Source organism: Rousettus aegyptiacus, unplaced genomic scaffold (genome assembly GCF_014176215.1).
Source record: "Rousettus aegyptiacus isolate mRouAeg1 unplaced genomic scaffold, mRouAeg1.p scaffold_m13_p_5, whole genome shotgun sequence".
Taxonomy (NCBI): domain Eukaryota; kingdom Metazoa; phylum Chordata; class Mammalia; order Chiroptera; family Pteropodidae; genus Rousettus; species Rousettus aegyptiacus.
Genome location: NW_023416308.1, coordinates 74,569,035 through 74,589,680, shown reverse-complemented (window position 1 = coordinate 74,589,680; position 20,646 = coordinate 74,569,035). Strand labels below are relative to the sequence as shown.

Below are 20,646 nucleotides of genomic sequence, written 5' to 3'. Positions count from 1 at the left end.
CTGGGTCCGAGTTTCCCTGTATATGCTTCCAGGGTGGCACAATCCTATCTGAGCACCTTTCCTTCTCTGGGAGGCAGAGTGTGAGGAGTGACTTGCTGAGAATGTATTCCAGGCTTACATGCGCTAGCAGGCCTGGCCTGGCCACCACATTGGACAGAGACTTTGTTATGGGAGGCAGTCAGGGGACACAAGAGCAGACATGACAATAGAGCCTTTACCAGTGTCCTTCCTCTTCCCTCTAGGATGGACGCTCTGTACAGTCCTAGGGGGAAGGTACTGTGACGCAAAGACAGATCAAAGCTGCATCAGATGACTGCACTCTTCTGGGTACTGCACCAGGGCCATTAACTTGTACTGTGACCCCAAGGCACCTCATTTAACCAAATGTCCTATCAGACAGAGTCTTGGGGAAGGAGGAAATGAGTTAAAGAGCCAGCTAGGGTTCCACCCGGTGACACATCTATAATCCAGGCCCCAGGAAAAGCACAGCTGAGTGGCCTCTAGGAAACTGAAATCTGAATCTTCAGGTGAGGAAGACTGGAGAGGTAGAGGATGTTTCACTGTACTCTCTAGGAAAGCAGCAACTCCTTTCTCTAGGCCTCAGTTTCCCCCTTCTTATGAAAGGAATGGCATAGATGAGGGCTCTGCCAACCCATTCTGTACTTTGGGCTCCCAGGCCTAGCCACCAGCTCAGGAGCAGGTTTCCAGCGTGCTACTGGCTGCCTCTGCTTACCTCAGCACCTTTCTTCTTCGTGGAAACTGGCACAAGGTGCTTTTTCATTCTAGCTTACTGAGAGCGAATGTGTTGGGCAGACGTGCTCTTTAGGTAACGAAACCTCAGGACGACCTCCTTGCAAAGCTCGTAAAGCTGGGCTCCCATTAGATCTCATTGCCTCTACCCCACTAATCATGGATTAAGCTGCTGCTTGTCTCCGTTTATGTAGTTGGCAGCTAAGAGTTGTTTGGGTTTTGAGCAGCTTTAATCTGCTTGCCAAAGGCAGAGTGGGATAAAGAGTAAGAATGCCCCAAGCAACAGTGGGTAAAACTCAAGAGGTCTTGCTTACCCTTACACATATGGGCAGTTACAGAGCTGGCAATAGTGCCAGCCAATCTCACTCCCATCTCCCCTCCAGCCTACCTCACCTGAAGATTCAGATTTCAGTTTCCCAGAGGCCAACCACCCTGCCCCCACTCCCCACCCCGCCCCCATAGAAAACCCAGGTCCTTGGTATTCTGCCAATGACCAGTGTCTGCTTCCCGCTGGCGCCAGTGCATGGAGGTGGCACTTTCATGCGCTGCAGGTAGCAGTGTCATCAGTGCCACCTGTCCAGAGAGGTGGGGCAGCCCGTAGGACCAAAATGTTCATATCCTTTGACCCAGGAACTGTTTTTCTAGAAGTTCGTCTCAAGGAAATAATCAGACATGTGGGTAAAAATGAGATATTTATAGAAGCAATATTTCTGAGAGAAATTTCGGAAGCTTTTTAAAGGTCCATCAGTTGGGGTTTGATTATAGTTCCATTACGTGTAGCATAGCTGTGTGACAGAATAATACAGCCATAAGAAGACATGTTACGAAGGAATCGTGTTAAGGAGAAATGATATCATATGCTTGGTAATAAGTTATATAAAAATGGTATCTAACACATGACCTCTATTTTGTAAGTTTTTTTTTTTTTTTTTAAAGCATGTGTATATTTGAGTAGAAAAATGACTCAGCATATCAGAGTAGTTTAGCCGGACAGAGGTATGACAGGTGCTTTTGTTCTTACTTTCCAGTATTTTGAAAATTCTCTCTGGTTAGTCATTGTTTTTCTAACTAGCAAAAAAAAAAAAGTGACGATTTCCAAACAATATTTCAATACTCTCCACCCTTCTTTCTACCCTCCACCCCCACTGTGTTTGTTGTAGCGCTGGGTAGGTGCCTCCTGTTGCTCAAGATTCAGGGAAACTTGGCATCATCCATCCCACCCTCCAGCCACCGGCCCCAGGGCAGCGGGTGTGCCCCAAGGAAGCCAGTCATTCTTTAGAGCATCCCAGGACAGCTTTCCTAATAGTACCACACATCAGCTGCCCAGCTGACCTCCCTGTCTCCACTGTGGCTGGCACAAGGTTTGTTGCTTGCCCTTGTCCTTCCTGCATCAGAGCCGGAGCTGAACCTTGCTGCCCAGAAGGAAGTTTCCATTCTGGCCAGCTACACTGTTCGCTCTCTAGCCAGACTAAGGGACTTGGACTTTATCCTGATGGGAGCCGGAGAGTGACAGGTGTTGCATTGAGTTTTAGAACAGTCACTCTGGCTGTGGTGAGGAGGATGGTCCCAGAGGAAGGGAAGGCAGGAGGCTGGCAGAGTGCGAATAAGAGGACTTGGTGTGTTTGGCTGGAGAAATAGGAAGAATGAAGGAGAAAGTCTCCCTACTCCACATTCCCAGAGACTCGCAGTCCAAATGATGACCACCGAGCACCAGGTACTGTGGCCCCAGTGATGAGAGTGAGGTCAGGTATGGAGTCACTTCAGGCCCAGAGTGCCAAGGGGCATGGCACACCCAGTCTGTCTCCTACCTTCTGGGCATGCCCCAGTACCCATCACCTGGTCAGTTTCCTCTCACCTCGGGTTTTCCCTACAGCTGGTGAAAACACACAACCTGCTGACCACCAGGAACTACATCTTCGGATCCCACCCCCATGGCATCATGGGCCTGGGTATCTTCTGCAACTTCTGCACAGAGGCCACGGAAGTGAGCAAGAAGTTCCCTGGCATAAGGACCTACCTGGCCACATTGGCCGGCAACTTCCGGGTGCCAGTGCTGAGGGAGTACCTGATGAGTGGAGGTGAGAATCCACCTCTGTCTGTCCTTGCTGGGCTCCACTGTCAAGGCCTGAGCCTCTCAATTGGGCAAGGTGACAGAGAGGCCAGGAAGCCAATACACCATGCTCCGATGGCTGGTCCTTTGCTGAGAGATGCAGCCTTCCACAGGCACGGTGGGTCAGGGTTGAATAGGAGAGCTGTTGATATGGTCTTCAGGATTCAACTTGGATAACAGCTTTCCTAGGAAGCCTTCTCTGACTCCTTTTCGCCGCACCCCAGTGCCTGTGCTGCCCTCTGCACAATCTGATTGTTATCCATGGCTGTGTCATTATCCCCCTGCCTGTGACCCCCTACCAGCTTGATTCACTGGACTTCCCAACACTTGGCACCAGCCTGGCAGAATTAAAACCTCAGGGAATGTTTGCCAAATGAATGAGTTCCCTAAACAACCTTGTATTGTTGTCCTAATTTTACAGATAAGCAAGCCAAAGCTCAGAAAAAGAATAGCTTACTCAGGGCTATGCAACTTCTAAGTGGCTGGGTTAGGTGTGGGGCCCAAGTCCAAGGCTCTTTATTTTTATATGTGACTGTGGTCAGGGGATAGGGGAGTGCTTCTGTGAGTGGCCCTGACTGTGTGCCTCCCCTCACCCCCAAGGCATCTGTCCCGTGAACCGGGACACCATAGACTACTTGCTTTCGAAGAATGGGAGTGGCAATGCCATCATCATCGTGGTTGGGGGCGCAGCCGAATCCCTTAGCTCCATGCCTGGCAAGAATGTAGTCACCCTGCGCAACCGCAAGGGCTTTGTGAAACTGGCCCTGCGTCACGGGTAAGTGCCTCCTGACACACATACGCACACAATGCATATACGCATGCACATGTACGTACACATATACCCCTCCGAAGCTTTGCTTTGCCCAGGGCAGCAGCTCCTTGGCTCCTGGGGGCATGGCCTAGACCCCAGGAAGGCACAGAAGGGAGTTCACCATCCTATGTGAGAGGGGAGGTTGGAGCCCAGACGTTCAGGCCAAGTTGTTCAAGTATAGCCTGGGTGTCTGGGCTCTGGGCAACCCCAGGAGGAGGGCCCTGAGATGTTCAACCTCCACCAGAGATGTAGCTGGGTATGAATGTAGCCTGCTGTCAATCTCGAGCTAAGGATGGTACTAACCACCTAGGCCCCACCCAGGCTTCCTCTGTCTCCTTAGGACATTACCTCAAGCTTCAGAGGAGGCTGATCTTCTGGGCCCACAGGCACTGGGGACACAATCAAATCAGACCCAGTCCCTGCGTTCAGGGCAGGGGCAAGTGGGGAGGAACAGATAGTGACAGCACAGCATGCTGAGGAGCTGTGACACAGAACCGGGAGAGGCCTAGGTTGGGCCTGGGACAGGGAGAACGTCCCAGGAGTGGCAGGCCCTGAAGGATAAGAAAGAACAGGCATTTTAGAGCAAGGCTCTCTACCTTCCCTTTGCCTAGTTGTCCCAAAGCCCTGACATGCTCTGCAGTCACTAATGGGTGCAGAGTGAGGGCCTGTCCGAACCTGGTAGTGGGGGGACAGATGGTTTGGGATCCTCTGGGAAATTCTGGCATAGCCCTGGAGGAAGAGGGTTTGGCTAGCGTCCAAAGCCTCTAGAGCCGACAGAAGGAACCGAAGCCCGTGATTGGGGTGTGACAGACCCTGGACTGTCTCTCCCTTGCAGAGCCGACCTGGTTCCCACCTACTCCTTTGGGGAGAATGAGGTCTTCAAGCAGGTGATCTTTGAGGAGGGCTCCTGGAGCCGAAAGGTCCAGAAGTTGTTCCAGAAGTCCATCGGCTTTGCCCCATGTATCTTTCATGGCCGAGGCTTCTTCTCCTCCGACACCTGGGGGCTAGTGCCCTACTCCAAGCCTATCACCACTGTCGGTAAGTCCCCCTGCCTGTATGCCCTGAACCTGAGGTGCCACCCCGCTAGTTAGTGATAGAGTTAGGATTCAAATCCAGGCCATCGGCTCTGCTATCCATGCGCTAAACCATGAAGACATGTTGGGTGCTGCCATGTGGGAATGATTAGTGGGAGGTGGGTGTAGGGAGATGGAGACTATTTATACTACTGTGAGCCAAGCTGTGCAAGAAAGAAAGCAAGACCCAGCAGTTCTGTGTTTTCAGAACCCAGTTGTCTTATCAGGGAAGACCTTTTTATAGTAAAGACCAATGGGGGTGTGAGAGGGATGTGCAAGGTGCCCTGGGGGTCATAGTGGACCCCAGGGAGGAGGTGACTTTTACACTATTCGCTGAATAGGAATTGTCCAGCAAAGGAGGTGGGGGAGAGAGAGTTTTGTCAGAAACAAAAGCCTAAGTAAGGTTCACGGAGCAAGAGTGTGTAGATTTTTGAGGAGCAGAAATAAAAAAATCAGCATGCCTGGAGCATAGGCTTGTGAGAAGTGTAGCAAAAAACCGGCTGCATTTGGCCCTCAGCTATGTTGTTTTGGGTTTATTTGGGGCCATTTAGAGGATTCCAAAGGATTACCTCTTGTAGATGGTGTGCGTGTGTGTATTAGTGGTTCACAAGCTAGAGCATGTGAGCCACAAGCCATGGACGTTAGGAGCCAAAGCTCACATAGATCTTTGAATTATCAGGGCCAGGTGTTCTGCTTTGCACTTTATACAGAGACTGACTTTTTGCAGTTTAGGCTACATGACCGAGACTCATCCTTGACTCATGCTATATATAAATTCCATACCCAGTTTGATCTCTGTGAGGCAGCAGGGACATTTCCATACTCAGGGGGCGTCTGAACAGGGACAGGATCCTGTGGGCAATGTGAAGGAATTTGCTCTTCTCCTTAAGAATGAAAAGTTACTTGAGGGTTTTGGGGAGAGGAGGTTTAGATTTGCATTTTAAAGTGATCCTTGGAGTTGCTGGATAGAAAATAAGTTAGAAGGGGCAAAAAGGGAAGCCACAAGACCAGTCAGGAGGCTTTAGTGGTAGCTGGTGCCTTGGACCAAGGAATAGCAGTGGAAATGGAAGAGGCTTGCAATGAACTTGGGGGAAATTTTAGAAATGTCTTTGAGAGGACTTCATGATGAATTGAGTATGGAGATGAAACAGGATTAGGAAATGAAACATAGAGGTATGAATGTTGGTCTCCTCCCTCGTCCGCCCTTCTTATCACACTTCTCAAAGCATGTCACCTTATTTCACAAAATCCTCAGCAAAGCCCCTGTGAGGAAGGTTCTCCCTGTGATAAGATGAGGAAACTAAGGCTCAGAGAGGCAAAGTGACTTGCCTAGAGCAAGGCAAAAGCAAAGCCATTCCCTAATCCCACTCGCAGGAGCTTCCAGCTGAGTGCAGTGGGTGCAGCCAGTTTTTATCCCACCTGCTGCTTAGTGGCTCTGTGGCCTTGGGCAGGTCCCGTCCCACCTCCCTGGGCCTCAGTCTTCTCATCTGTAAAAGGGACAACCTGAGACAGAGCACATTCGGCACTTGGTTGGCACATAGCACAGGGTTGCTGCCATCAATATCATGGTGGACGCCCAGGGAGGGTGGGCCAAATAGCATTGACTAACCAGAGGCCTCTGTCCCATTGCTGCAGTGGGTGAGCCCATCACCATCCCCAAGCTAGAGCACCCGACCCAGCAGGACATTGACCTGTACCACGGCATATACATGGAGTCCCTGGTGAAGCTCTTCGACAAGCACAAGACCAAGTTCGGCCTCCTGGAGACCGAGGTCCTGGAGGTGAACTGAGCCAGCCCTCAGGCCAGCCGCTGGAGGAACCAGCTGCAAATCATTTTCTACCAAGTTCTCAAGTGATTTTTGTTCTGTAAATTTGGAAGCGTCATGGGTGTCTGTGGGTTATTTAAGAGAAATTATAATAATTTTGTTAAACCATTACAATGTTAGGTCTTTTTTAAGAAGGAAAAAGTGAGTATTTCAAGCTCTTTCACTTCCAGTTTGTCCTGTTCTAGGTGGTGGCTAACACGTATGGGTTTCTATGGTTTCTCAACCAACCCCTCTTCTTCCTTTCCCAAAACTACAGAGAAAACTCAGTCCTGGTGAATTGGGAAAGAAGAACAGCGATTAGTGGCTCAGGCCAGTTAGAGTATTTATTTGTTCTTTGCCCCTGGAGGATGAGAGGCAGAAACTACTTCTAATACAAACACCTCTATTCCCAGCTACCTTGACTTGACAGCAGGACTAGTCCCTCTTGCCAAGGGGAAGACTCAAAGGGCACAATTGTCCCCATTTTGAAGAGTGCAGTGATGAGCATCTGGACTGTTCCAGCTTGATTCTCCTTTCTACCACTCCCCACACCCCCAGTCTTTCAAATCTGAGCCTGGACTGGCCTCCAAAGTGACAACAAGGGTAGTGATGACCCCATGCTGGGAAACAGGGCTGTCCCAGATGTGCCATCTCGTAGATTATCCAGCCACCACATTCTGGTTGGAGTGACTGGTTTTCCTCAGGGGGCTGATGGCACGGCCCCAGCACTGACCTAGCTTTCGTCTGAATTCCATACTTCCAGTGGCTTCAGTTTGCTTAACCCACACCCCAAGTGTGGGCGTGAGGAAGGAATCCCTCTTCCTGTTCACAGAGGGGCTTGACATTCTCAACAGCAGATTGGTTCCAGAACAGTCGGCACCCAAACCCAAGCCTCATATATGTGTGCCTTTCTGAGAAGGTGGGGGCCAGAGAAGAAACCAAGCCCTTCCTTTGCGTGTTCTGTTTTTTCTTAATGAGATCATTGTATCATGTCAGACTTTTGTATATTCTTAAACAAATAAATAAAAACAAACATCCTCTATGAGTTCTTGCTGGGGCTACATCTGCATCACTTGGGGAGATCATGGCCCCAGCGAGGCTGCCTGCCAAGCCCTCTCCCCCTTCCTCCTTTGGCCCATGTGACCCTGTGTACTATATTAGTTTTCTGTTGCTGTGTAACAAATCACTCCAACACTTAATGGCTTCAAACAACACCGTGCCCACCATTTCTGAGAGTCGAGATACAGCTTATCTGGGCCCTCTGCTTCAGGGTCTCTCATAAGGCTGTAGCCAAAGTATCCATTGGGCTGCAGCATATTAAGGCTTGACAGGGGGAGGATCCCCTTCCAAGGTTATTCATGTCGTTGTTGGCAGGATTCACTTCCTCACTGGCTATTGACTAGAGGCCATTTTCAGTTCTTTGCCACGTGGGCCCTTTAATAGAGTAACTTACAGCATAGCAGCTGGTTCCATCAAAGTTAGTAAGCAAGACACACCAGAAAAAAGCGCGCGAGACAGAAATCAGTCTTTTATAACCTCATCTTGGAAATGATAATCTATCACTTTTGCCGTATTCTCTTCATTAGATGCAAGTCACAAAGTCCAGTTCACCCTCAAGGATTACACATGGAGTGAATACAGGAGGCTGGGATCCTTGGAGTCATCCGACAACACCTACCATATGTGTTAAAGGGCTGCTGTCCAGCTGTAAGGTCCCGGAGTGGATGAGCCATAAAGGTCCTTATGGATTGCTCAAACTGTGCTCCTTGCCCCTGGCCTCGTTCATATCATGCAGGGGGAGACCTGGCCTGCTGTCACTTTTGTCACTTTAGTGCTTTCATGCCACACACCGGTCTCACAAAATACCACCACTCTCTGTTCTGATTCTATTCAGTTCAATGGGTACTAGGCACCTGGGAACCCTTCCCAGCTGAGACTAAAGGACCTTATTCCAACTTTCCCACTGCCTGAATGCCTGTCGTTGCCATTTATCCACCTCAGGGACCACTCCTCTGTGCCAGAAACTGTGAGCGAGCTCCTTGGGAACAGAAACAAACATCGGAAAACAGCTGAGGATATGCAGGAGAGTCAGAACTGTGACAGAGATGCCTCTACCCCCAACCTGGGGTGCCTTATTGAACTGGGATCTTGATGCCTGACTCAAAAGGTGACTGAAAATTTGACAGGAAAGAGTTGAAGGGCAGAGCAGCAAGTGCAGAGGGAGGAAACTTGCTGATTTGAATGACCAAGATGTGGCAGTAGAGAGGTCTGCAGAGGGATCTGCTGTGGGGCTTCTCTTGGAAGAGCAGGGAGCTGGCTCCTCCAAAGGTTCTCGGGTGGGCAGGAGGCCAGGGCAGAGAGAGGAGGTGCCCTCTCTCTGTTGGAAGGGCAAACAGCAGCTGGATGCTGTAGCACCAGGCAGGCCTCAGGCCACAGAGCCCAGGTCAGAAGACATATACTTTAGGATTTTGGAAAGGCCCGTTATCTGATGAGTCTCAGCTCCACCCCAGCCTCAGCCTGAGAATAGCCATAACCCCTCAGCCTCTGGTCCCCACTAGGTCCTGGCCCTAATCTAAGCCACCCACAAACATAGGCCATTATTCTTAGCATTAATTTTGTGGAGACTGAACACCTACTGTGTGCTAAGGAACTCCAACATCTGTCTAAGGACAGCGACAATAATCAGGCCCTAAATCCCAGAAGGGTCACCTCACCCAGGGCAATGTATATCTAGCAGGAACCTGTGCAAAGCAATGTGTGGGGAACTCTGGGTAAATTCTGTAGACATTGCCTTGGGTTGGGAGTTGTTGCCTTGGGAGAATGAACTGGAACCTCTTTTTCCTCTGTCTTTGAGCGAGTGGAACTGCAATCTCAGCCTGAGTCATCAAATTCCATGATTCTGCTTGTTCCCAGATATGGCCACCAGGGGGCACTAAAGTGACTTCTGAAGCAAGTGCCACACAGCTTCCTAAGCCTTCCTTCCACATTTTGACACTTATTCTACCCTAGCTAGAAGCTAGAGATAGTAAAATCACAGACTCTCAAAAGCTCAGAGCTAGACAGGAATTTAGCATTCATGTACAGCAACTCCTCTTAATCTGTGAAATGGCACAGAGAAGCTAAGTGCCTTAACTCTTATCACATAGCAAATCAACATTTACCACATGCCTCCTTTTGACAGGGAACGAAGGGTTCCAAAGTGAATGTCCCCTTGTTATTAGGTGTTTGTAATGTAACAAGGAAGGCAGAAACTGTAAAGCACCTACTTTTTAAAAAACTTTACCTCCTTTTATAGTTCCTACCTAGGTTATAAATGTCACTACTGCCCACCAGTCAGCGAAACCAGTCATTCGGTCACAATGGACTCTTTTCCCCTCCTCCTTCCTTACCCGACTCCAACATCTGCCTGCTGATGCTACTGCTGAAATTTTTGTCTCTCAAAATATTCCCTCTTTTATCATATTTAACAACATATACTCATGAGTGTGGGGTGATCCAACCTGTGACATTGCCATTACCAGCTACATTACCATGTCACTTAACCTCTCTGAGCTTCAGCTGCCTCATCTGTAAAATGGGAATAATCTATATTCCTGAATAAATGAGAGAATATATATCTAAATATATGGTATGTGAATGAAAAGTATTCATCCCAGGGCTTGGCCTCTAGTCCCTCTATAGGAAGCGATAACTGTGAACACCATCGTCATCACACCCTCAGCTGGGGCTCTCTGACATATTGAATTGAGCTCCCTGTTTCCAGGCTGCTTTCCAGTTCACTATTTCAGCCTGCCTTCCTTTTTATAAGTAAAAGTTTTATTGATATATAATTCATATATCATAAAGTCTATCCTTTTTAAGTAAATTCGGTAGGTTTTAGCATATTCACAAATTCGTTCATCAACTACCACTCTCTAATTCCAGAACAATTTTATCAACCCCAAAGAAATCCTATGTTCATTAGTAGCTACTCCTTATTATACCCTCGCCTTTATCCCCCCAGCTAATCAATAATCACTAACCTACTTTCTGTCTATAAGAATTTGCCTATTTTGGAAATTTCATATAAATATGTAACCTTTTGTGTCTGTCTTTCACTTAGCATAATGTTTTTGAGGTGCATCCATAATGTAGCTTGGATCATGAATCAAAGGTATCTTTTGTTCTTTGAAACACAGAAGGGTTTAATCTTGATGTAATCAAGTTTATCTAGTTTTCTTTTTGTAGTGTGTTTATGTATCTAAGAAGCCATGGCCTAATCCAAGACCACAAATATTTGCTCCTATGTTTCCTTCTAAAAGTTTTAGAGTTTTTAGCTGTTACATTGGGATCGCTGGACTATTCTTAGTTAATTTTTTTTTTTTTAATGTGGTTGAGGTAGAGTCCAACTTCATTCTTTTGCATTGGATGTCCAGTTATCTCAGTACCATTTGTTGAAAGATTATTCTTTCTTACTGAATTGTCTCGGCACTTTGTCAAAAATCAACTGATGACAAATTTAAGGATTTATTTCTGGGTTCTCAGCTTCATTCCAGTGATCTATATTTGTTTACAGCACTTACTTCAGTACCACACTGTCTTGATCACCTTTGCAATAAATTTAGAAATTGGCAAGTGTGAATCCTAACCTTTTTTTTTTTTTTTTTTTGAGATTGTTTTGGTTATTCTGTGTTTCTCGCATTTGAATATGATTTTTAGGACCCATTTAGTGTCTGCAAAAAAAAGGCAGCTGAGATTTTGATAGGGATTTCATTTGAGTTTATCGAGTGATTTGGTGAATATTGCCATTTTAACAATATTAAGTCTTCTGGATGTCTTCCCATTTTTTTGGGTTTTCTTTACTTTCTTTCAATAGTATTTTGTAGTTTTCAGTGTGCAAGTTTAAATTTCTATTAAATTTATTCTTAAGCATTTTATTCTTTTAATGCTGTTGTATGTGGAATTATTTCTTAATTTCATGTCCACATTGCCTAATTAGTGTACAGAAATATAATTGGTTTTTGCATATTGATCTTGTATCTTACAACTTTTTGGAACTCCTTTTATTAGGTCTCATCATGTATTACTTAGAGTTTTCAATATACAAAATCACGTCATATGTGAACAGAAATAGTTTTACTTCTTACTTTCCATTTGGATGCCTTTGTTTCTTTTTCTTGACCAATTGCCCTGGGTAGAACTTCCAGTACAATGTTGCATAGAAGAGGAGAGATCAGATGTCCCTGTCTTGTTACCCATCTTAAAGCGGGGAAAGCTTTTGGTCTTTCACCATTAAGTATGTTTGTTAGCTGTGGGGGCTTTCTTTACTAGGTTGTGGAAGTTTTTTTACAGTCTTAGTTTTTTGAACATTTTTATCACAAAAGGATGTTAGATTTTGTCAGATACTTTTTCTGCATCTACTGAGATGATCATATGGTTTCAGTACTTTATTCTATTAATATGGTGTATTAATTAATAGATTTGTGCATGTTAAAGCAACCTTACATTCTTAGTAAAATTCAAATTGGTCATGTGTAAATCTTTTTTGTATGTTTGGATTTCATTTATTAGTATTTTGTTTGTGATTTCTATGTCTATATTCATAATGGGGTAAAGGATGTTGGTCTGTAGTTTTCTTGTCTTTGCCTGGTTTTGGTATTAGGGGTCTTGCGGGCCTCAGAATAACTTGGGAAGCCTTTCCTTCTAGCCTTAGAAGAATTTGTGAAGGATTGATATTAATTTTTCTTTAAATATTTGGTAGAATGTAACTGTGAAGCCATCTGGGACTGGGCTTTTCTTTGTGAAAAGTTCTTGAATCAGTTATTTGTGTGTTTCTAGGAATTTGTCAATTTCATTTGATAATCTAATTTTTTGGTACACAATTGTTCATAGTACTCCCTTATAAGGAACTCCTTTGCCCAGAAACACATAGCTAGAAGGTGGCACAGCTAAGATTCCAGAAGTGCTTGATTCCTGTTGTATTTGACTCTAAAACACTTTATTCTTTGAGCTGCATCAGTCCAGGTGGTGGAAAAATTCAGTTTGGTGGGGGGGGGGGGGGAGGCAGATCAATATCCTGCAGAAAGACTCAATGCTATTTATTAAAGATTTGGGGGGGAAAATTGCGAAGATAGACCATATTAGCATATTTTGCTCATGAAACAAACCTCAACAAATTTAAAAGAATTAAAATTACATGAAAAATGTTTTCTAATCCAAATGAAATCAATCTAAAAAATCAGTAACAAAAAGATCTCCAAATATTTGGAAATGAACACTTTTAAATAAACAATGGGTTTATAGCCCTCCTACCCTGAACAAGCCCTATCCTGTCTGATCTCGGAAGCTAAGTAGGGTCAGGGTCAGGCCTGGTTAGTACTTGGATGGGAGACCACCTAGGAAGACCAGGTGCTGTAGGCATAAATGATAATAATAAACAAACAAACAAACAAACATGAATGATATATATTTTAATGTATAAAGATATAAAAATATATTTAGAAAATAAATATAACTTTACTTTAGAAATAAAATTTGAAATATATGCTGTTACACTCTTTCTTTAGAGTCAGTAAAATGTAAAATTAATTAACATTGGAGTCAGACTGCTTTCAAATCACAGCTCAGTACTGGGAGAAACATGACCTTGGGCAGGTAACAGCACTCTTGCCTTAGTCTTAATTTCATAGCACCATTGTGAATACACAGAAACTGCTTACAACAATGCCTAGCACATACCAGCACTCTTTTTATCTGAAAAAGTTCCTCAGTCTTTCCTTGACTATCATGACCTTGACAATCTTGAAGATTACAGGCCAGGTATTCTGTAAAATACCACTTAGTTTTGTTATGTCTAATCTTTCCTCATGATTGATTCAGATTATTCATCTTTAGTAGAAATATCACAGAAGTGATGATGGAATCTTTCTTCTCACTGTATCCTATCAGGTAGTGCATGATTTCGATTTGTCCTACAGGTAATGTTCACTTTGATCACTTGATTAAGGTGATCAGGCTTTCATGCTGTAAAGTTACTATTTGTCCACACTTTGAGACTATGTAATATCTTTTTCTTTATAAAGCAGCTTATTATTGATTTATATGCATAAAGACTCATGGATTCCTATTTATTTAATGGGCTATAAGCTGTTCTACTATTATTTATTTCAGTGCTCAAACTACCCCAGATTTAGCCAGTGGAATACCTTCAAATTGACTTCTGTTTCCTTTTGACATGCGTCCATGACCTTTTTTTAATTTTTTTATTTTTTTGAGAACTTCCTTACTTTCTGGCCCAACTAAATGTCCTAGGATCATGTTGTACTTTTTGTGGCCCTGTCCTGGAACTCAGACACTTCTCCAAAGAATCTTGGTTCCTCTTAGTAGAGGATGGTATTTAGAAACCAGGATCTGGGTAATTTTAGTCTGCCACCATGGGATTCATCCTAGTTTTCTCTCTTCTTGTATTTGTAATGCCCCCCCCCACCCCACCCCCTTTCTGATAGAGAAAAACTGACTCCCATTATCCTGTTAAAAAACAAGAGAATAGGCCCCAAATGAAGTCATTTTATGCTAAATCCCACATCACCAAACCAAGGCTTCACTTAACTACAATTTCAACCTCTCCCAGAAATGGAATCTTAAACCAGTCAATCAGGAATCACCTAGTCAGCACTAGCAAAGTAATCTGCCTGATAGACCCCTGTATCTATCTCCCAAAAGCAAGTGACCTTGATATAATGCTGTTGCCTTCACAAATTATGGAGCCAATCCTCTACTTGTCCTGCTTGGACTCCGACACTTTGCTCTAGGCTGGCCTCACACACGGACATCGTATTCAGCTACTCTAGTTGGTTCCCAATCTTGTGCCAGGATCTCCTCCTTCACCACTTCTGGCCCTGTGTGGACATCTTCACCTTGCTCTGGTTCTGACTCCCTGCTCTGGGCCACCGCACCACCTCCCACCCTGTGCTTACCCTGACATAGTTCTTGGCCCCACCCTAAGGGCTTTTGGACTAAACTATTCAGGAAGAAAAAGAGGAAGAACAGGGTAGGGAGTTTAATCCTTTGGATTTTTGCACGTATACTTTGCTGTTGATGGGAGTAAGATTCTCATCCTTTTGGTAAAATCCAGAGTCCTTAATAGTGTATTTCAATTAATGCAGGAAGTGTGGTATGGGGAACAGAGTCCTGGCCCAGGAGGCAAGAAACCTAGGTTCACAAGTCAGTCTGCTATTAAGAACCATGAGAATTTGGGCAGTTCATTTCCATTTTCGGAGCCTCTTTTCAGGCTGCTGTAAAACTGGGGCAAAATACCTACTTCAAAGGATCCCGTGGGGATTGACCACAGTAATGTCTGTGCTTACCCTTATTTAGCAAAAGTTAATTCTCTTTAGTCCCCAGGGAAACCTGTAGGGGAGGAAATCAATTTGCCTAAAATCATCAGCCAATAAGCTACAGGTCCAGAAAAATCTTGTGATTCCTGCCTTCTGACTTGGAGCTCTCTCAGTCACACCGCTTTAGAAGCAGAATGCTCATTCTCAGGAACCCTGTGAAACCATGCTCGCCTTGGGGCATGAACAAGGGAACTCAGGCATCCTTTGAGCTCTTTTGTTTCCAGGAGCTTAGCCATATTCCTTTCTTTTAATTGTCTTCTGACTCGATGAAGTAAAGTCACAATTTATTGTTACCATGTTCACTATTCCACCCATCCCTGAATTCACTCTTCACACAGCAGACAGAATGACATTTGTAAAATGTAAATTAGGTTATGTCGCTTCCTTGCTTAGACCCTTGTCCATGCGCCTCAAAGGCATACTCCACAGGGGCTGAACACCTGGCAGGTTCTGGCCCCTGCCACAATCTCCAATTTCATTCTGTGCCATCAAGGCTGGATTAAAACTTCAGAGTCTCTAAGCACTAAAAAGATAACGTTACTTCTGCTGTCCAAACAAAAGCAAACTAAACTGTAAAATAAATTGAAGGAGGTCTTTGATTTTATTTTTGAAATATTAATTTATTTCAAAAGAACAAAAAGTTCTTTTCCTCCTCTGCCCTCGCTGCCTCTCTCTGCCTACTCTAGCTTGGCCTCTTTTAGGTCCTTTGATGTTGCATGCTCATCCAGGTTATTCCTTAAATTGCACCTCTTGCTCTCACTAACCTCCATTGTCCAGTTAACTCCTATTCATCCTTCAGACCTCACTATAAAAGTCAGTTCCCAGGGGAAGCTTTCTCTGGGTGACTCCCAGTAAACCAGCCCCCTGGATTAGATGCACTTGGATCCCATGTGTGTCATCCACTGGCCCATGAATTCACAAGCTCATGTGCACAAATTGGGATGTTAATGTTCCATGGCAGTGTGAAAAACACTGGTATTGAGGAAGGAGTGCTGGTCTAAGGGGAAAGAAGCCCGAGTCTTTGTCTCAGCTTTGGTACAAAGTTGGTGTGACCATGGGTCAGTTCACTTCTTCCCTCTGGAGCTATGTCCAGTGAGGGTGGTATGGAGGCCTGTGTCATCCAAACATTCACTTACACAGACATTCAACCATTTATTCACTGATTTCATTCATTTAGTCAGTCATTTCTCATGGAAGCCTATGGAGCATGTCCTGTAGGTCAGGATGCTAGGGAATCTGAACAAAATCAAAAGCAAGAATTCATGGTAGAGCAGGTAAGACAAACATACACTTCTTAGTATATGACTAGGCACATGTATATGTGTACTAATGAGAAGTCAGGCAGCCGCAGTGGGAGCCCACAGCGGGTAGCAATTAGTTCAGATCTAGGCAGTCTTTTTCAAAAAAGTCACCTTGAAGGCTTGAGGAAGGAGAAAGAGAAATGCTGCCCAGGGACCTGCCTCTCAGGTTTGTTGGGTGTGTGCAGACTCTTTGGGTACTAACCTCTTTGTTTTCCAATTCTCACCTGGTCTTCTGCAAGATTCCTGCTCTTCTAGTCCTGCCCCTACAAAGCTGCCTCTCCAGGGCTGCCTGAGGATCTTTCTAAATGACTTCCTGTTGCCTAAGATGAAGCCCAAGTTTCTTCAGCATGGTAGTAAAGTTCTTCTCACCGGAACTGTCTTCCACTTTCAGCCTCTTTGCCCGTTGTTCTCTGTGCAACTTTTGTTTCAGACACATTAAACTATGCAAATGAGATGGCCTCTGCCTCAGTGCCTTTGTTCTTGCTGTTCCTTCTGCCTAGAGTACTGTTTCTCCTCTAAAAAGCATTCCTGCACAACACACAGCAGTTAGCGACTTCCTCTTCTGTGCTTCCATTATACTTTATACATCATCTCAATAACTGCACTTACCTCTTTGTACTAAAATTATATGTGAACTCCTTAAGGTCAGGGTTTCCATCTGCGTCATTTCTGTAAACAGAGTGCCCAGTCTGGGCACCCGGTAAAGGTCTGATGGATTTTTGACTAAATGAGTAAGTGAGTAGAAGAGGACTCTGTCGAAAGAAAGGGGATAGTATTAATTTAATTAAATTTGTCATAGCAAAAGACCAATCAGCCCCATTTTGCTCTGATTTACCCAATCATGTCTATGAGGTCTCGAGAATAAGGAGGGAGGCAGAAGGAGGCAAAATGGATGGGAGAAGGTTTGGCTTTTTGGCTCTGCAAACCCAAATGTTTCATTTCAGTATCCAACATGGTAACATAGTTTTAGATGTTAAAACAACAGCCATCCATGAAACAAACAGATCTAAATCCTGTTGTTCATCTATCAAACTCCTAAGCATCCTTCAAGACTTTGTGAAGTCCGCTCTGATCTTGCCCCTCAGCCTCTATGGAGTTGGTTACTCTATCACCACTTAACCCCAATCCTTTTTCTATCATTGCATGTATATTGTATTTGGCCACCTTAGACTCCATGCTCCTTGAACTTGGATACATTTTTCTCTAGGGAATACATAGCATCATACAATATTATAATACTCTAATTCTAAATGATTAAAATATTTCGATGTTGAGACAAATACAGCCTTATCATAGAATGGGACCTAAAATAATACAAGATTTTTAGAATGAAATAGGACATATAGAAATAATGATAAGAGCATCAAATCTGGCCACATTCTTGACTGCCGCTGCCTCCCCCGCCCCCGCCCCACCACGCACACTAATTTGGGTTCCCCCTGCTTCCCCTAGAACCTAGATACAGGCCAGGGGAGGCTGGGCCAAGTTTGATGACTTCAAATCATTCTGGAATCAAGACAAAGGTTGGTACTGTCCCCCTTCTTGCCCTCACTGTGCCAGTGAGCCCCAGCTTTGGCTCAGTGGAAAATGTTTCACTTTAAGAATGGAAAACTATTAAAAAAGAAAGAAAGAAAGAATGACAGGTAGCCTTTATTGAACACCTACTATACCCAAGGCACTGTGCTAAACACTCTACATGCATTTCACATATACTTTACATGCTGGAATATTTTGCCAGCAGCAAGCTATTTCAGTTTTCTGCCATGTCCCTAAGGGTGAGAGTTCCTGCTCTCCTAGTTTGTGGCATATGAGTGGAAAAGTTTGAAAACAATTGTTTACTTGAGGCCTGTATTTCCGGTGCCCAGCACCAGCCTAATGCAGAATTGAAGCTCAGTAAAGTCTTGTGAAAAAATGGATTCTGCTTTCTCTGCTGAAATATTCTTTTCTACCTCCTTGCCTAGTGAATTCTTATTGGTCTTTCAATACCCAGTTTACATGTCCCCTCTACTGAGAAATCTATTTTCTCTGGCTTCCACAGCCCCTGGACTTCTCTTAGGCTCAGCACGTAGCAACTGGATTATTACTCCTTCCCCATAAGGAGGGCAGGTCTTTTGGAAATGAATCTGAGTCAGATTTCCCAGCACCTAGCAAAGGGCTTGACATATGGAAGCCCTCAATGAACATTTGTTGAATGAATGAAGTAACAAAATCAGCTAATTTTCAGAGCCGATCCCTAAAGGAAAAAGAGGTGATTCTGTGTTCTGTCTGCAGGCTCATTTTCTTGGCTGGTGTAGTGGGTTAAGTGATGCCTCCCACATGAGTCCATACTCTAACTCCTCAAACCTGTGCACATCACCTTATTTGGAAAAAGAGTCTTTGCAATTATGCATCTCAAAATGAGATTGGGATTATCTGGGTGGACCGTAAATTCAAAGACAAATGTCTTTATAAGAAATAGAAGACACAAGAATTGGAGAAGGCATGTGAAGATGGAGGCAGAGATTGGAGATATGTAGCCACAAGCCAAAGAATACCCGGAGCTATCAGAAGATAAAAGAGGCAAGGAAGGATTCTCACTTTTGAGAGAATGTAGCCCTGCCTACATCTTCACTTTGGGTTTTTGGCCTCTGGAACTGTGAAAGAATAAATTTCTGTTGTTTTAGGCTACCCAGTTTATGATAATTTGATACAGTAGCCTCAGGAAATTAATATGGCTTGGAAACAGAACAGTGTTTTCTGTGAAATTCCACCAGATCTTGGCACTATGTGACTTGAACCAGATGAGATTTGGGATTTCCCAGCGACTCCCTTCTCAACAAACACCTGACCACACACCCTAGGCTCTAGCCATGAGGAACCACTCAATGTTTCAGAATAGAGACAGCGTGTCATTCATATTAGTCAAGTCTGAGGTCAGATCCAACGTGTTTCCAGGCTTCTAAATAACCCTGGAAAGATAGTATGCTTATCTTTCATTAAAATATTTTTAGTACAATTATATGTGAGGTCTTGAACTGGGTACTTTACATATGTTGACATACGTTGACTGATTCCCTACAGCCACCCTTTATAGATTACTCTTTAGAGATTGGAAAAATAAATCTGAGAGAAAGGAACTCGCTTGCTAACGAAACACATAGTTAGAAGGTGGCACAGCCAAGATTCCAGAAGTGCTTGATTCCTGTTGTATTTGACTCTAAAACACTTTATTCTTTGAGCTGCATCAGTCTAGGTGATGGAGAAATTCAGTTTGGGGGGTGGGGAGGCAGATCAATATCCTGCAGAGAGACTCAATGCTATTTATTATAGAAGTTGCTATAGACATCATTGTGATCAAGGAAGTCTTCATGGAAGAGGTGGCATTCGAGTTGGGCTTTCACTTCAAAAAGACAAAACAAAAACATATCCTGACTATCTGTCAGGAGCTAGGAATCCAGAGATGAATGACAAAGTCCTTTTTCTTGAAGAATTCAGTATATATGTGTGTATGTTTGTGGGTTTGTGTGTTTGGCTGCATGTGTCTGTTGTACACTTATTGAAAGACAATGTAATAGAATACGGTAGAGGTAAGGTTCCTAAATCGGGGTCCCAGAATGAATCAGGGTAGCGTTTGGAGAGTCCCCAGCCCCAGATGAGATTTAATGGGAAGTTAAGCATCAGGAAGAGAAAAGTAGCCAGGCTTTCTAGGGACAGCATAGCAACCCCCCTCATAGAGATGAAACAGCGTCCTGGGTGTTTGGCACACCTTGTAGCTCAGCATACTAGTTAGTAGAGTGCGAGTAGGGGCAAAGACTTGTGGGTTAGAGTTAGTCATGGAAGTACTGGTGGTATTGCCTGACAGGTTTCTGATCTCAGTGCATCCTGCATGCCTTTCTGCTAAACCATAAAGTATTCCTTTTCAAATCCCCGCACACTGACCAGAGTATTTCAGGAAAATTGTTTAGGGAGCCTGTAACTCATCGCGACTCAGCGGGTGCCAAGAAAGTCCCCGCCCTCCTCTGAGGCCGGTTACTATGGCAACTAGGTTAGGGCGGAAGTGGCTCCAAAGACTGACTCTCACTAATCAGGTGACTCTTGCCTCCTGCACGTGACAGCGGAGCTCAAGCGCACTCCCTACCTATTTTTACCCCGCCCCTATTTTTCTTTACTGACAACTGACAGTGACCTAGAGCAATGGTCTTTGCGGCTCCACCAGGAGACTCCGCCTCTAGTAGTGAAAGAACCAATTAGACTTGGAAAAAAAGAAGCAACGCCCCAGGTTTCACTCGGGTTTGACAGAGGCAATTTAGGCCAACCTCAGGTCCCTCCGCCCCATTCCCATTCCGGCGGGCGATGGACAGACCTTCTATCCAATAGCACTCCCCCTGTCTGTCGTTGGGTCCCGCCCCTGTAGAAGCTGAACCAATGAGCGAGCCAGGTCT

The 20,646-nt window shown here is 44.7% G+C and overlaps 1 protein-coding gene and 1 pseudogene across 3 annotated transcripts in view; both read left to right on the top strand.

Annotated features, from left to right (window-relative positions):
* DGAT2 (diacylglycerol O-acyltransferase 2) overlaps positions 1-7,594 on the top strand; it is a 69,403-nt gene extending 61,809 nt beyond the window's left edge. For all 3 annotated transcript variants that reach the window (XM_016161587.2, XM_016161588.2, XM_016161589.2), the window contains 4 exons: positions 2,624-2,828; positions 3,461-3,635; positions 4,507-4,709; positions 6,380-7,594. In XM_016161587.2, coding sequence (XP_016017073.1) covers positions 2,624-2,828; positions 3,461-3,635; positions 4,507-4,709; positions 6,380-6,534 — 738 coding nt within the window. In that variant the 3' untranslated portion in view covers positions 6,535-7,594. The remainder of the gene's footprint in view (positions 1-2,623; positions 2,829-3,460; positions 3,636-4,506; positions 4,710-6,379) is intronic.
* A 5,229-nt stretch (positions 7,595-12,823) lies between these two features.
* Positions 12,824-12,948, top strand: LOC118603701 (annotated as a pseudogene).
* The last annotated feature ends 7,698 nt before the right edge of the window (positions 12,949-20,646 follow it).